General features: G+C 59.5%; 1 protein-coding gene and 1 long non-coding RNA gene across 3 annotated transcripts in view; both read left to right on the top strand.

The window, feature by feature from the left end:
• Nucleotides 1-16485, top strand: part of LOC146402146 (uncharacterized) — a 345416-nt gene that overhangs the window by 237392 nt on the left and 91539 nt on the right. The window lies entirely within an intron of this gene.
• The window catches only part of JPH3 (junctophilin 3), a 91360-nt gene that overhangs the window by 46940 nt on the left and 27935 nt on the right, over nt 1-16485 (top strand). The window contains exon 3 of one of the 2 annotated variants that reach the window (XM_084959292.1): nt 672-711. The exons of the other annotated variant lie outside the window; for it this stretch is intronic. Coding sequence (XP_084815418.1) covers nt 672-696 — 25 coding nt within the window. The 3' untranslated portion in view covers nt 697-711. Of the gene's footprint in view, nt 1-671; nt 712-16485 lie in introns of those variants that run through there. 2 annotated transcript variants of the gene reach the window in all.

The raw sequence follows: 16485 nt of genomic DNA, 5'->3' as shown, positions 1-16485 counted from the left end.
CACTTGTCAGACGGAACGCGTGGAGCCTCTGACTCACCCGCGGGCAGCTTTCCCACCTGGCAGCAGAAAGGCGCCTTGGGCCACGCGGTCCCCGAGCCGGCTGCATCCAGGAGAGCCCGGCCCTGGGCTGTGGGGGTGTTGAACCTGCCTCATGCTTGAACTCGCCCCTCCACGAGTAGCTGTCACCTTTTACAGGGCCCTGGAGAAGGGGACTGGAGAGTGGCTTTGCTGAGCTGTCCCCAGGCTTGGTGACTGTAGGAATTTTTCCTCTAAATCTAAACCCAAACCATCCTGCTGCAGCTGGCGTTTCTTTTCCATCTTGGAGAGAAATGGAAAGCAATGCTTCTCTTGGTAGTGCTGTGGCCTCAGGCAAGGGGCATAAACTCTTCCTGGGCCTCGGTTTTCAACTCTTTAAAATGGGTTGAGACACTGGGAACTGTGTCTGGTCACTTATGATGGAGCATGATAATGTGTGAAAAAAAGAATGTATGCATGTATGTGTGCCTGGGTCACCATGCTGTACAGGAGAAAATGGGCAGAACACTGTCAACCAGCTATCATGGAAAAAATTAAAATCTTTATATAAAAAAATAAAAATGAAAATACAAAGCAGAATTTCACTTAAAAAAAAAAGGTTAGCAAGGGAATTCTGATTGATTTTCCTCTTACAGTTGCAACTTCATAGTGTTCTTATAAAATCCTCCGAACTATTACCTAAGAGGACTTCGCGTGTGGCTCACAGCATAACCACTCGGCATTGCTCCTGCAGTGGCTGTGGCTTGACCCCTGGACAAGAAACTTCTTTATGCCGCAGGTGCGGCCACTTGTTTTAAAGAGAAAAAAACCGTCAAACAAACAATTACCTAAGACGCACTCATTGAGTCATAAAATGTTCTGTGCTTTCTTTTTGCTCATATGTTTAAGTGCTATATCAGTAAGTAAATGACAGCTTATTTTAAAATAAATAAAATAAAATGGGTTGAGAGCGTATGCTTAGTGGGGTTGTTGGGAAGCGTAACAGTCACAAGGAAAGACGGGGCGCCCGGCTGTTTTTCCCATGACACCTGTGAGAGCAGGTGTGTGTGTGGGGGGCGGCGCGGGGGGAGGCCTCTGCTGCCCTTGGTCCCTGGGCGGTCACCGAGCCTGCCTCCCCACCTGAGGGAAGCGGAGCAGTAGCTGTGGGGACCACCACTCCACACTGTCAGGCAAGAGAAGTTATTTCCTTGAAGCTCGATCCAGCCCGCCCTGGACCCACAAGCACACGTGCCACATCCCACGCTCCTTCCTGTCGTCCACACCCCCAGGTCCTTGGCCGCATGACCTTGATCCCTCCCACTAGAGGCTCAGGCGTGGCCTCCTCTGGTCCCTGGGGCGGCTGGAGGGATGGTGAGGCCCGGGGAGGCTTGGCATGTTTCTGCTTCCTCTCTGTGCTGGCACCCGCGCCGCGACAACACGCCCTGGGGCCCCATCCCTGGTGGCGAGAGCCCCTTGGGAAGACATGGATACAGGGGCTGAATCAATGAGTATTTTAAGCCATCAACTTTTTGGGGGGCGGGGAACCCTGTGACATAGTGTTGTGTTGTCGCTGACTGGTAAGCCTTCAACGGGCCATGACAGAAGGGAGGAGCAGGGTGACACTTCTCCCACTAGCTCTAGGAGAGGGTCCCTCCTGCCCCCTCCAGTTCCTGGGGGCTCCCAGCATCCCTGGCTGGTGACTGTGTCTCTCTGATCCCTGCCTGTGTGTCTGTGTCCTGTCTTCTGATAAGGACACACTCTCGTCCAGTGTGACCTGGCTTTAATTGCATTTGCACTGACCCTATGCCAAGTAAGGTCACACCCTGTGGTGCCGAGGGGACATGAGTCAGGGGTCTGGGCTCTGGGGTCCATCGTGCTTCCTTCCTGCTCCCTCACGTCTTGTCCTGTAGATCAGGCCTGGCCTCTGAGGGCTGGAAGCAGAACTTACTAATTCTCCTGGGGAGCCACCCCCCCAACAAAGCATCTTTGTGTCTTGCGTGCTCGTGGGTCATGCCCCAAGGTCAGGGGGCACTGCTTCAGCTTCCCTGGCTTTTTCTGACCATGAACTGTTTTCCATGAGAACCTGCCTTAGCCTTATCCTGTGTGTGTGCACCTGTGTGTGTGTGGACTCTGCAGATAGGTTGGCGGGATGGAAGGAGTTCCCTTGGTCACTGCCCGCTGACCACACTCCTCTCACAGTGCCCAGCCTCTGCTCCCACTTGAGCTTCAGGCTTCATCTGCTGTCAGGCCCCCAGACTCTGCCCTGGACCTCCCTTTGCCTCTCCTAAGACTCACTGATGGGCTCTGCCTGGCAGGCATCATCTCCCAGCCTGTCTGGCACCCAGAGAAGTCACACTGTGTGAGTGTTAAAGTTATGGATTCGAAGGAGTTCCCTGGTGGCTCAGCAGGTTAAGGCTCTGGCGTTGTCATTGCCATGGCGTGAGTTTGATCCCTGGTCCAGGAATTTCTGCATGCTGCAGGCACAGCCAAAACAAAAAAACAAAAAAACAAAAAAAATGAAGCAAACAGAGTTAAGGATTTGACCCTACAGCGATGAGGCAGGAGGGAGAGACGGAGGCCGGGAGGAAGGAACAAGACTGGAAATGAGACTGTCTCGTGCATAAGCACCTCTCTGAACTTGGTTTTCATTGTTTAAAGAGCAATATATTTTGCGTAAGAGAACCCATAAATGTATAGCTATACTTTAGGGGATTTAAAAGAGAGATTTTGACCACTGGGGCTTTTCTCCAAACCTAAAGTCTAATGTAAGATGCGACTTGGCTCTATTCATCAGGACTCTTACAAACAACAGAATCATAGTTCAGATTAACTTAAGCAAAAAGGGACTGTGTCAGATGCTATTCCCTGTGTTGGCTTCAGGCACGGCTGGATCCAGGAATTCAGATGCTGTCAGGGCTGTCCTGCCCTCCCTTTCTCCGTTCTGCTTTCCTCTGTGTGTTAATTTCACTCTCCAGGGGGTTTTCTGCACGTGGTGGGAAAGACCACCGAGTCTGCTTTCATACGATCCTCAGAGTTCTCCACCCCGGCAGGAAGGACAGATTGTTCTCGCCCAGCCCCCAGCTAGTGATGATCAAGGAAGGCTCGGGTCGGCTCTGCTGGAATCACCTGCTCACTTACCGCCCATGATAGACGTTTCAAGGATGGAATTTCCTGATTGGCCAAGCTGGGTCAACTGCCCACCTCACATGTGAGGTGGGTGGTCAGAGGACGGACACCCTGACACCCCATTAGGACATGGAATTGGGGGGGATGGTCCCTCACGGAGGCTGGGCAAACTCTGTGCGACTTCAGAAGGCAGCGCTATCGAATCACTGTGGAAAGTGGCCGTGCCTCAGACACTTTTCTTTGGAGATGCAGTCACATACTGTAAAAATTGCCCTTTGAAAGCGCCCAATCCAGTGGTTCCGAGTGAACTTGGAGTTGTGCAGCCGTCACCACTGTCTGCTTCCAGGATATTTCCATGGCCCCCCAAAGACACCTGAACCCATGCACGGCCTGCCCAGGCCCTGGCAGCCACCAAGCTGCATGGTGCCCATGGGTTCGCCTCTTCTGGAATCTTCCACAAATCATGCAACACGTGGTCCTCTGTGTCTGGCTTCTTTGATTCAGTGCCGTGTTGTCAAGATTCGTTGCTGTTGAAGCTTGCGTCAGAGCCTCATTCCTTTACGCAGGCGAGTAGTATTCCCTGAGTGGCCCTGTTTGGTGTTTGGTGGGTCTAGCCGTGGGTCGATGGATGTTCGGCTTGTCCCTCTTTGGTCTGTTAGGGGTAGCGCTGCCGGGAACATTCCCGTAAACGGAAGGAGAGCTTTTTCGCTCTCCTTTTATTGGAACGGAGTTGCTTTACACTGTTAGTTGCAGGTGTACAGCAAAGTGATTCAGTTGTACGTGTATCCATTCTTTTTCAGATTCTTTTCGCCTGTAAATTATTGCAGAGTATTGCGTGGAACCCCCTGTGCTGCTCAGCAGGTCCTTGTTGGGGTATCTGTTAATCCCAAACCCTTCCCCCCACGGTTCCCCTTTGGTGACCATGTATTTCTTTCCAAAATCTGTGACTCTATGTCCATTCTGTAAATAGGTTCATGTGTATCATTTTAAAATTAGCATCCAGACATAAATGCTGTCAGGGTATTTGTCTTTCTCTGTCTTCCTTCACTTGGTATAATAATCTCTAGGTCCATCCCCATTGCAGCAAATGGCATTATCTTGCTGTTGCGGCTGAACACTATTCGTGTGTGTGTGTGTGTGTATGTGTGTGTGTGGGTGTGTGTGTGTACCTATGTACCTCATTGTCTTGACCCATTTCTCTGTCCAGGGATGTTTAGGCTGCTCCCGCGTCTTTGCTGTCGTGTGAGTGCTGCAGTGAACACTGGGGCGCATGCACCTTTTCAGGTTATGGTGTTCTCTGGATACATGCCCAGCAGCGGGATTGCTGGATCATATGGCAACTCTATTTTTAGATGTTTAAGGAAGCTCCATACTGTTTTCCATAGTGGCTGCACCAATGTGCAGTCCCCCCAGCCGTGGAGGAGGCTTCCCTTTCTCCACACCCTCTCCAACATTTATCGTTGGTAGACTTTTGGATGTTGGCCATCCTGACAGGTGTGCGGTGGTACCTCACGGTAGTTTGGACTTGCGTGTCTCTCGGGATTAGCTGAGCATCTTTCACGTGCTTTCTGGCCATGTGCATGCATGTAGACGTTTTTGTGGAGGTGTCCGTTCCCGGGTCTCTTGGGCGGACCTCAGAGAGAAACGGCTGGCTCACAAGGCAGTTCTAGGTTGTTCTGAGGAGCGGCCCCACCATTTTCCTCGTCTGCTCCTATTGATGTTCCCGTCAGCACTGCTCTAGGCGCCAGTGTCTCCGCATCCTCCGACCCGTGTGACCCCCGTGTCCCTTTGAATCTAGCGGCCCCGGTCAGTGTGGAGCGGCTCTGCCTGTGGATTTGCCCAGCGCGGCCCTGACGCTGCTGAGCTGGAGCATCCCTGCTTGGTGGCCATCAGTGCATCTCCTTGGGAGAACTCCTGGCAGTTTGGGATGTTAATCCTTGTGTCCTGTTGGCTGCTGTCATTGTCAGCTGGAGGCTCCTGCGCCGTGAGACTCACAGGGGTGGTGCCGGCACCGAGGGAGGGGCCCCTTCCCCGAGCGGGGCTGTGCTGTGCGGCTGCTCTGCGCTGACCGGCTGACGCTGAGGCCTCCGCCCCGGTGCTGCGCTGGGGACAGACCTGGCTCCTCTGCACTTGTCACCAGGGAGACCCGGTCCCTCCTGCCCCAAGGCGGTGGGGACTTCATCCCCTCGGGGAGTTCCTGCAAAGCCCACCCCGGCTTGGGTCCCTGGGGGACCCTGACCCCTCCCTGAACCTGTAGGTGCCCCCAAGCTCCCGGGACTCAGAGGAGTGGCAGAGACGCAGGAGGGAGTTTGCCCTCTCGCCCTCGCCCTCTCCCTTGAGCCCCCGCCCTGGCCCTGGGCTCCTGAGGTGGGGGAGGGTGGGGGGAGGGTGGGGGGAGGGTGGGGGGAGGGTCCCACCTTGGTCTCAGGCCTCAGCACCCTGCCCCCACGTACATGGATAAGAACACTTTCCCTGGGGCCACGAAGGGCTGCACACACGCGTGCCTGCACGCACGTGTGTGTGTGTGGAGGGTGTAGCCTAGTGCCCATCCCGGGGGGCCCGCAGGGGCACGAACAGCGACCCCCCCCCCCCCAAATTCATGTCCACCCGGAGCCTCCGATGGGAGCTTGTCTGGGCCAAGGGTCTTGGCAGGTGAGTTGAAGAGGAGCTCACACAGGCTGAGGCTGGGCCCTGAGTCCAGGGACACGTGTCCTCAGAAGAGGCCGTGTGAGGCCGGACACAGAGATGGAGGGAGGCGGCCACACGCCAGGGGCCCCCAGGAGCTGGAGGCCCAGGGAGGACCCTGCCCCAGAGCCAGGAGGCAGCCTGGCCTTGTGACCCCTGGGTTCCGGCCTCCAGAGCTCGAGTCCTGTTTTAACCCACACGGTCCCCGGCTGCATATGGGGGCCTGGCCGGTGCCTTCGTTACTGTAAAGACTGAGGATGTGACAAGAGGGAGTGACACACTGAGGGTGTGACCAGAGGGAGTGACTCGAGGGAGCTGTCACACCCTCTTGGGGACCCAGGGGCCGCCCAGCAGCCCCTCCTTTTTAACTTGGGCACATGCAGCACTTGCTTTGTTTGGAAAACTGCCTTGAGTAGGATTTTCCTGGGAAACCAGCAAACTTAAAGAAAACAAGCCTTGGTTCCCTCCCGGCCCTGCTCATGCTCGGCCAGGGCACCCGTGCAGGGCTGGCTCTCGGCCCAGCGGCCTGTCCCCTCCTTCCCAGGCCAGTGCTAAGCTGGGGGCATCTGTGGGTACCTGCAGTGGGGGTGGCCACCGGCAGGCAGCCCCCAGGGGAGCGGGTGCCAACGACCTCTGCTCTGGGCGCGTTCAGCTTCACCACGGTGTGGCCCTGGGGGCTGGCACTGACCTGAACGCTGACCTTCTGCTGCGGCATGTGTGTGTGTGGTGGGGGTGGGATTCCTGGCTCCCTGCCTGCCCAGGCCACTGGCTGGACCCAGGGCACCAGGCGGCGAGGGCACGTCCCTGTGCGGCTCATCTCCAGGCGAACCAGACTCCTGGTCCCTCTGCATCGCTGTGCTGTTGGGACGGGAGCAGGGCCGAGCTGGCCTGCATCCGCCTGCCCTGAGCTGGGCAGTGACCTAGAGAGCTGAAGGGGGAGGTGGCACCCCTCGCCTAAGACTCTGAATCCAGAGTCCCTCCCATTCCAGCCCTGGCAGGAGGCGGGGCCTTCTCTCACTCTGCCCTCGGCTGCTCCTGATGGAGCTTTCTTCCTCTTTAGACTAAATCAAAGAGTCAGATCAGGAGTTCCCTGGCGGCCTAGTGGCTAAAGGATCCGGCATTGTCACTGCTGCAGCGTGGGTTCAATCCCAGGCCTGGGAATGTCCATATGCCACACAGACATGGCCAAAAAAAAAAGTCAGATCCAAACGCAGCCTCCAGAGTTCCCGTTGTGGCTCAGCAGGTTAAGAACCTGACGTGGTATCCATGAGGATGTAGGCCTCGCTCAGGGGTTGGGGATCCAGGATTGCCGTGGCTGTGGCGTGCACCTGCGTCCGCAGCATCGCCAGGCCCCGTCCCCCATGGGCCAGCGTCACGGTGTGGAGCCTCCACCCCGGGCTTCTTGCCTGACGTACCGTGTGCGTGTGTGTGCAGAAGGCTATATCGTGCTGCCGCGTCACCCCCAGAGCCTTTGGGGACATTTCTTTGTGAGACAAGGGCCGGCTGGATGGGCGCCTTCCCCAGGGCGAAGCTGCCTCCTAGGCTGTGCCCGATGTGAGACGGAGGAACGATTAGGGCCTTGACAAGCACGTGCGGAATAGGAGCCTATCTTTGCAAAGAAAAAGAAGATGAAAAGCATATATTTGTGAATATTTATGAGCTTGGGTTTTGGCCCGTGGCTTGCTATACCCATAACTCTGCCGAACCCCTTCCCTCTGCTGTGACTCCCCTGAGACGGGGGCACTGATTCCTGCCCGGTTGACGACTCAAGCAGAGGCAGGGTCTCTGCAGCCGGGGTCACCTCCCTGACCCTCTGCTGGGACCCAGGAGGCTCCCAGGGAGGGCTCAGGTCTGCAGCCTCGAGCCCCTTGAGTGGGCACCCTTCCCCTTCCTGGGACCCCAAGGCTGTGATCCCTGGCACCAGCCCCTAGGGAGGCTTCGCGGTGGGGTGTGAGGGGGCCTGTCCTTGTCACAGGAGTGGCGCCGGCTGCTGGCGCTTGGGAAATAAGGGAACTCTCAGGAGCAGGGCGGTCAGCAGTCGGGTCCAGCCCCCGTGGCTTCTCTGTAACCTCTCGGCTTGCTTGTCAGCCAGGCCTCCCGAGGCCCACGCGGGCCCAACACCAGCCACAGGACGAGTCGGGGGGGACCAGGTGTGGTGGCAGGTCTCACCTGTACAGGGGTGTGGGGCCTGCGTGGAGATGGACCCAGCTCCGTGGAAGGTCGCCTGCCCCGCAGCCTGCCCCTCCGTGAGCGCACACAGTGGCCCCACCTTGGTGGTTCGTGCCGGGTCATCTCTGCACTGGACAGACTGGCACATCAGCAGCTGTGGCATCTGCGATCTGCTCTCTCTGTCCCAGGGCTTCCGGGCCTCAGGATAAAGTCCAGGTCCCCAGCTGGATAACAGCCCTCCTGGCATTCTGGCCCTTGTCCCACTGCCCCGGCCAATGGCCTGCCCTGCCACCCCCCCCCCGCCCCCGCCGCCGTGGGCAGCCTTCCTCTTTGCACATGCTGTTCCTTCTGCTTGGAATGCCTCGGCTCCAGCCAGCCAACTCCTATGCATCCCTCAAGACCCGGTTCCGACACACCTCTGTGAACTCCTCACTGGCTCTGAGAGGGTCAGCCACTCCCTTTCTGTAAGTTCAAAGCCCTGTCTCTTCTCTGTATTGGCATCTAGCTTGTCATGCAGGAGTTGTTATCTGTCGGGTAGAATTGTGAGTTCCCTGATGTTACGAAGGTTCCTTCCCCGTGTCCAGGAGGTGGAGGAGCCGGAGGAGCTGGGCAGGAAGGAGGGGTCTCTAATAAAGAGGAACAGCCTGGGCAGTGAGCGCTGCGGGCTGGAGGGTCAGGTCTGCTCTGGGTGTCTGACCTCGCGTGCGCCTCACTCTCAGCCCCGGTTCCCCGTCTGTGTGTCCGCCGCGATGTCAGACCCACGTCTGGGGCAGCTGGGATGGACGGGGCGGACGCCTGTGGAATGGTCAGCCCGCTCCTGCTCCCAGGAGGCCCTCGGGAATTGTGTCTCCACCTGGGGAACCTCGGAGGGGTGGGACTTCACCGCAAGCTCACCCAACACTGACTCAGGAACCGGAGGGACTGTCCCCCTGGGCTCTGGTCCCCTCCCTGTGCACGGACGCCGTTCCTTGGGTTCTGGTCACCACGCGCCCTCTCCTTGTGGAGGGAGACTGCCCGCGTGCCCTGGTCCCCTGGCCTCTCCCAGCAAGGACTCCAGATAAATCCCAGCCCTGGTTCAGCTCCATGAAAACATTGCCTCTGCCGCCAAGCTGCTCTTTGTTGCCAGGCAGCCAGAGGGCGTGGCTCAGCCGGTGGCTGTCCCCGCTGGACGAGGGCCGTGTGCCACCACTCTGTCTTAGGGCCCAGAGGGCTGGCGCGTTGGGGCGAGAAAGGGCTTGTGGCCTCGTGTCTCCAGCCTCCTTGGGGTCCTGCTCTTCAGTCGCGCTCTCACGCACACGGCAGGCGGTGGGGACCCCCGTCAGCGACAGCCGGGCTCTCGGCTTTCTCGGCCCCCTGCACCAAGCACACTATCCTGTACACAGAGGTGCCCCCCCACCGGCCACCTTGGCCACGTTGCCTCGTCTCCCAGAGCCAGGCTCCCAGCTCTAGGACAGGAGTCATTTTCTATTTCTGTCTTGGCATTTCCTGTTTCCCCTAAATACTCCCAGCTATTCCCGGGGGTGAGAGTTGCCGTACCTAACAGCCAGTACAGCCTGGCCCCAGCCAGCCTCCTGACACCTGTGTGGGGAACCGGCCACCTGTCCCCGGTCCCCGTCCTGCTGGGCCTGCCCGCTTGGAGCTCCGGGTTAATGAAGCGCCAGCAGAGCACACATGGCGCCGGCCCACGTGCACCTGCAAGTCTCAGGGGCCACGCCGAGGCCACCATCGCCACCCCCGGTGTATTCCCTTCCACCCCTGCCCAGTCGACCTACGCGTGGACCTGGGTGAAGGCCGCCGGGGACGAGGTGCTGCCCATGACGGTGGAGCCTGGATGGGGGCTCCCCGGCGTTGCTGGCAATCCCGAGACTTAACCTGCCGGGGTTCCCTGACCGTGCCCTTCCTCCCCGAGCCGGTCAGCTGCGTGCGATGGGGCCAGGCGCCCTGGGGTCCCCTCAGGGCCACGTGGGGGCCGTGTGCCTGTTCCACAGCTGGGGAAACGTCGTCTGGGGTTCGTGCCCCTCTGCTCACTCCTGGCATCTTCGTCTTCCTCTCTGCCTGGTGTCCTAGCTCGGGACGTGTGACAGTCTCACAGAGCCAGGGCTTAAACGAGACGCGATTCCCCCCAGTTCTGGAGGCTGCAGGGTCCGAGGTCAAGGTGCCGTGGGTTGGCTCTCGGCCTCTCCCCTTGGGTGTGGCAGTCTCACTGTGCCTGCACGAGGTCTGCCCCTTCTTCGGAGGACACTGGTCCTGTTGGATCGGGGCCCCACGCTTCTGACGTCACGTAACCTTGAGCCCTTCCCGAATGTCTTCTTTCCAAGAACGGTCACATTTGGGGGTTAGGGCTTCACGCAGCAATTTCAGGGAGTACAGAGTGGGTCCCTAGCACCTGCCGAGTCAGGAAGGAGGCCAGACGGCCACGGCTCAGCATGGCAGTGGCGCAGGGTCTGATGCAGGCACAGTGTGGATGAGGCCTGAGGTCGCAGTGCTGAGGGACAGCAGCCACACGCAAAGGACAAAGCCTGTTTGGCTCCATTTGTGCAAAATGCCTGGAAGAGGCAAATTCCTGGTGACCGAAGGCAGAGGAGAGGTCTTCTGGGGCCACGCAGGGCACGGGCAGCGACTGCCCATATCTGGGTGTGGGGTTTCTGATTGGGGGGTGAAAAGGACTGCGACACAGGCGCAGGGGCCCCGCACGGCGAATGGACCCACTGCCACCGCGTTGCAGGGTCCGGAAGGGCTAACGTGGCAAGTGTTACCTGACGTGCAGTGTGTGGTTTATAAACAAGGTAATAGGGAGCTCCCGTCGTGGTGCAGTGGAAACGAATCCAACTAGTATCCAGGGTTGCGGGTTCGATCCCTGGCCTCGCTCGGGGTTAAGGATCCGGCGTTGCCGTGAGCTGTGGTGTGGGTCACAGATGCGACTTGGATCTGGTGTGGCTGTGGCTGTGACGTAGGCTGTGGCTGTGGCGTAGGCTGTGGCGTAGGCTGGCAGCTGTACCTCCAACTTGACCCCTAGGCTGGGACCTTCCATATGTCACAGGTGCGGCCCTAAGAAGAGAGCCCGGAGGGAGAGGCTTATTTCTTGCTTGTAACACCCACGCTGTCCCCTCCAAGGTCCGCTTGGCACTGTGCTCACACCCCGTTGGCCAGAACGTAGTCCTACAGCCACCCAGCTGCAGAGGAGGCAGAGAAATGTAGCCCTGGTTCTGGGAGGTCACGCCTCACCCTTCCTGCCACACTTGGCCATGGACCAGTCTTGCTTTATTAGGGCTGCACTCGAGGCATAGGGAGGTCCCCAGGCTAAGGGTCTAATCAGAGCTATAGCCGCTGGCATCCACCACAGCCACAGAAACACCAGATCCGAGCCACGTCTGCGACCTACACCACAGCTCATGGCAACGCCGGATCCTTAACCCCCTGAGCGAGGCCAGGGATCAAACCTGCAACCTCCTGGTTCCTAGTTGGATTCATTCCCACTACACCATGATGGGAACTCCTGGAGCAGTGATTTTTAAGGACCCAGGTGTCCCCTCTGCAGCCCTCCCTGAGCCCCAGGGGCTGGGGGTCCCGCGCGGCCTGTGCCGCCCTGTCTTAGGGCAGTGGGACCCGGCTTTCTCCAGCCCTCTCTCTTTGGGCGTAAGGTGCTGCTTCTTTGTAAACTGGTATCTCCAGGGCCAGACCAGACCCTGGCACCCGGGAGACGCTCAGCAAATACTTTACGAATGATGAGAGCAAGCGAGACTCATCCCCGGGGTCGTAGCTGGTGAATGACAGAGCCAGGATTTGAACCCCAAACCCGGCGTCTGGATGGAGACGTGTGTGTTTGTCTCTTGGGAAAAGCATTAGGACAGGGATTCCACCTGCCTCCCCCACCCCCGGCTCTGTGTGTCTGTCTCACCCTCCCCACCTGGACTGTGACCCAGACCCAGGGCACGAGGGTCGGGGGAGGGCAGGGAGGAGGGCGGGCTTGCAGGTGACCTGTGTGGGGGCAGTGGGGGCAGCTGGACAAGCAACCTGGCTTCCTGACGGTCTTCCCCTGCAGCCACACGCGTGGGGCCTGCTGGCGGGGTTCCCTGCAAGTCTGAACCCCAGTCTGGTGGGCGGGCAGGCGGGCGGCTCGGGGCGGGTTGGCTGCGGGCCTGGAGCGGCGGCGTCTGCCCCCTGCAGCCCGGCTCCTGCCCCTTCCGACTGAATGCGCCTTGTTAGCCGTTTCCCCGCCAGGCGGCTTGACGGGCAGGGCAATTACGTGGAGTGGCTGAACCGGGGCGTGACCACCGGCAGGGCGCCACCACGGCTGTGACCTCAATCATCGCTGGCGCTGAGCAAGACGGCTGGCCAGCCGGGGCCCAGCCGAGGCCGAGACAGAGCCCTGGGGTGAATGCCCCCCCATCCCCCACCATCGCTGCCTCATGGGCAGCGGCTGCCTTGGGCCCTGGGTTGAGGACGACTCTGAGGCCGAGTGGCAGGGCCTCGTCGGATGGGTGCTCTCTGCCGTGGGTGCGGGGCGGGGGGGGGCCACCAGCAGGGGCTGGGGGCACAGACGGGGCTCCTGCTTGCGGACATGCAGCTCTCCAGAGCCAGCTCCACTTTCTCTGCCCCCAGAGCCTGTAGCAATTTGGTGTTTTCAAATGAAAGTAGTTGTAAAATTGCAGTTCCCGTGGTGGCTCAGCAGGTTAAGAACCCAACTAGTATCCACAAGGATGCAGGTTCGATCCCTGGCCTCGCTCTGTGGGTTAAGGATCCGGCGTTGCCGTGAGCTGTGATGCAGGTCGCAGATGGCGGCTCGGGTCCCATGTGGCTGTGGCTGTGGTGGAGGCCGGCAGCTACAGCTCCGATTGGACCCCTGGCCTGGGAACCTCCATGTGCCGCGGGTATGGCTCTAAAAAGGCAAAACAATTGTCGTAAAATACACTTAACATAAATGGGACCTTTCAGTGCCTCGTTCCTCAGTGCGGCACGTTTTTGGGCTTTTGTGCAGCCATCACCACCATCCCTCTCGAGAGCCGCTTTATCTTGAAAAGCAGGAACTCTGTGTCCATGAAGCACTAAGTCGCCATCCCCCCACCAGCCCCTGGCCGCCACCGTTCTACCCTCTGGGGGGAACCTGATGATGCTGGGAGCCTGCCGTCGGTGTGGTCAGAACCCCTTTCCGAAGGCCAATGATCTCGCCCGTCTGTGCGTTTATCTGTCAGTGGGACGTGGGTCTCTTCCGTGCTTTAGCCACTGTCGATATGCTCGTATGAATATGGGTGTGCAAATACTCTTCTGGGACCCTGTTTTCGGTTCTTTGGGGTTTGTACCCAGGAGTGGGATGACTGGGTCATAAGGTAGTTTTGTGTTTAATTTTTTGAGGAACTGCTAGACTGGTTTCCACGGCAGCTGCGCCAGTTGGCGCTCCCACCAGGAGCGCACAGGGTTCTAGTGTGTCCACACGTCCGCGTGTGCTGTGAGCACCATCCTAGTGGCTGTGCACCTGTCGCATTTTGTACAGGCTTCAGTTAAGTGTAGATTTTCCATGTCGGGAGAAGCCACCGCTGTTCACCACACCTGTCTGGACAGGCCTGAATCCTGGGCCCATTCTGGACCCAAGCCTCCCCCACAGCCAGTTGCTGATCAAGCCCTTTAGTTCCTGGGGATTCTGCCTCTGGGCCCCACCTTCCTCCCCCAGCTCTGGGGCCAAAATTTCAGCTGCCTCTATGCGCGGATGGTGGATAGGAAGGCGGAGACAGAGTTGAAGAAATGGAAAAAGTAGCTTTGACGGCCAGGCAAAGGGGGGGCATGATGGGCTCGTGCCTCAGGGACTGTGCCCCCTGGGGGGGTGGGTGAGGAGCCTTTTTTTTTCAGGGCCACATCCTGAAGGGTTCCCAGGCTAGGGGTTGAACTGGAGCTACAGCTGCTGGCCTACACCACAGCCACAGCAACGCCAGATCTGAGCCGTGTCTGCAACCTACACCACAGCTCACGGCCATGCCAGATCCTTAACCCACTGAGTCTGGCCAGGGATCAAACCTGCGTCCTCATGGATACGAGTCAGATTCATTTCCACTGAGCCACAACGGAAACTCCAGTGAGGAGGCTTCCGGTGTCCGGGGAACAGGGCGTGCTCAGCTCGTGGACGTTTCCCGATGGGTGGGTGCCGAGGTCACTGGGCGTCGGCGTCATCAGCCTTCTGGTTCCGGCCAGTCTGGGGTCCACCTGCGGGTGGGCAGCATCCAGTGGACTTCTTGCACCTGCTGGGGCTTCGGCGCCTGCAAAACGGCGCCTAGGACGCGGCTCTGAATATCATCTGCCGTCTTGCAGGAGGACCCGAAGGTCCTGGGCTTCGCCGAACGGCTGGACTGTCGTTACTCCATCTTCCTTGACTGTTTTCCTTTTTCCCGCTTCTCTGACTAAATGGGTTCTTTGACTGCAGGTTTTCTGTAGATTAAAGGCAGGTGGAGGACGTGCGGGGGGTCCGCTCTAGGGGACCTCAGGGTCTGCGTGGTTACAGCACCCCCGTCCCCCAGGTCCTGTCCCAAAGGTTGCAGCTGTGTCCAGCCCCCCCAACCCCCCCGCCCTCCAGCAGCCAGAGTCCGCTCGGAGGGCAGAGCTCACTGCTTCTGAGCCTAAAGCCTCCAGCCCTTCCCACCACCCAGAGCGGGGGTCCCAGAGCCCTGTGGTGTCCACGGCCCTTCCCCACCCCCTCCCTGGCTCCTGCAGCCTCGCCCCTGGCTCTGTGCCTCCACCTGGAGGCCCCACCTGCTGTCCTTACCTGAGCCCAGGCACCCTCCCCAGGGGCCTCCTGGGCTCCTGCAGGGCGAATGAGGTGCCCTCCTCAGAGTGGCCACTGCCCGACCTCCTGGTCCGTGAATGGCCTGAAAGGCAGAATCGGGTCTTGGGTCACTCTGGGTCCCCCCTGCTCTGCGCCGTGGGTGTCGGCGGGTGGGCTGGGTGAGAGGTCACAGGGTGGTCATGGCTCCTGCGTGGGAGAGGCCCTCACCAGGCCCCCAGGGGCGGGCAGGGTGCCCAGGCCTCCGTCCCCGTTCACCGCTCTGGGACGCAGGGCCGGTCTCCGCACAGCCCCCGCCCCACAGCCTCGCTTCCCTGTCTCCAGGCTGCAGCAGAGATGGTGCTGGCCGGTCCCGAGCCCCCGGGAGGTGGTCACTATGCTGTCTTTCCGGGCAGAACTTCGTGGACCCATGGCCTCCCTCCTAGAGAAGCTTGCTGCGGAGCCTGGCCCGGGGGACTGGGTGCTGGGTGGACGGAGATGTGCAGGGGTGCGGTTAGGTGGCCCCAGGGAGTCATTACAGGGCTCTGCTCCCAGGCGGCCCATGATCCCACCCCCCTCTGCAAAGGCTCAGTGACTCTCCGCTCACCCAGTCCCCAAGTCCCCAGCAGGACCGGGCACCTCCTGCCCCACTGCCGGCCTCAGCGTCCCTGAGTCCTGGAGAGGAGGCTGCACCCCTCACCCCCGCAGCTGCCTCTTTGTAGATACCACGGTCACCTCTCTGAGCCTCGCTGTCCTCGTTCATTCAGGATGGGAGAGCAAGACCCACCTCCCAGGGCGTCCTGGCCAGTGGCCAGTCCGCACAGAGAGGGAAATGTTTGCAGTCAGCTGGCTGGACGTCGGAGTTGGCAGGACCCCTTGTTCTCCTGGACACAGCTGAGGGATCTCCTGGAATCCGGCAGATCTCTGAGCCTCAGTTTTCCCACCTGTCAAATGGGATAATAGCAGTACCTGCCTCTGAGCTTTAGAACAGTGCCCGACGCTGAGCAGATGCTCAAAAATGCTCCCCCACCCTTCTCAGCAGAACGGTGGCTCAGAGCGCCCGCGGCTGTTGTGTTGGTTTCCTCTTCCTGTGGAACAGAGGGTTGTGGACTCAGTGGCTTAAAACAGCACACTTACCATGTCCCAGCCCTGGAGGCCAGAAGCCTGCATCAAGGTGTCCCAGGGTCGCCCCTGCTGGAGGCTCCGGGGACCCGTTCTCGGTCTTTTCCAGCTTCTAGAGGCGCCTTCATCCCTCGGCTCAGGGACCGTCCCTCCACCTTCAGTGCCAGAGCCAGAGCGCAGCCACATGCTCAGTGTCACCTCTGCTTCTGTCGTCACACCTGTCACTGCCCTCTTGCCTCCCTCTCACGAGACACCAGGCCCTGGAGGATCCAGAATCACCTGCCTTCTCGTGGTCCTCAGCTGACTCCCACCTGCCAAATCCTTCTGCTGAAGGAGGCACGTTCACATGTCCCAGGGACCAGGACGCGGGTGTCTTTGGGGGCTGCTCGCCCGCTGACCGTGCCCTTTCTGGACACACCTTTGCCCTTGGAGACAGCAGTGGATTTTGGAGACTCGGCGTCTGAATTGACTGGACTTCGGGGGTCAGGCTGGGGGTGGTTCTGTCCCCGGAGGCTGGTGGTGGAGAGCTGGGTGTCTGAGACCCACTCACTCCTGAGGCAGGCACGCAGGGTGCCTGCAGGGGCCCCCAGGGCACGGGGAGAACCCCACCTGCCAGCACT

Source organism: Sus scrofa, chromosome 6 (assembly GCF_054392235.1).
Source record: "Sus scrofa isolate SSC_HxYL_T2T_F1_AM1 chromosome 6, Sscrofa_HxYL_maternal_Yorkshire_Landrace_v2.0, whole genome shotgun sequence".
In the NCBI taxonomy this organism is placed as follows: Eukaryota; Metazoa; Chordata; class Mammalia; order Artiodactyla; family Suidae; genus Sus; species Sus scrofa.
Note: the sequence above shows the minus strand (reverse complement) of the source record. Positions and strands in the feature narration are given on the sequence as shown.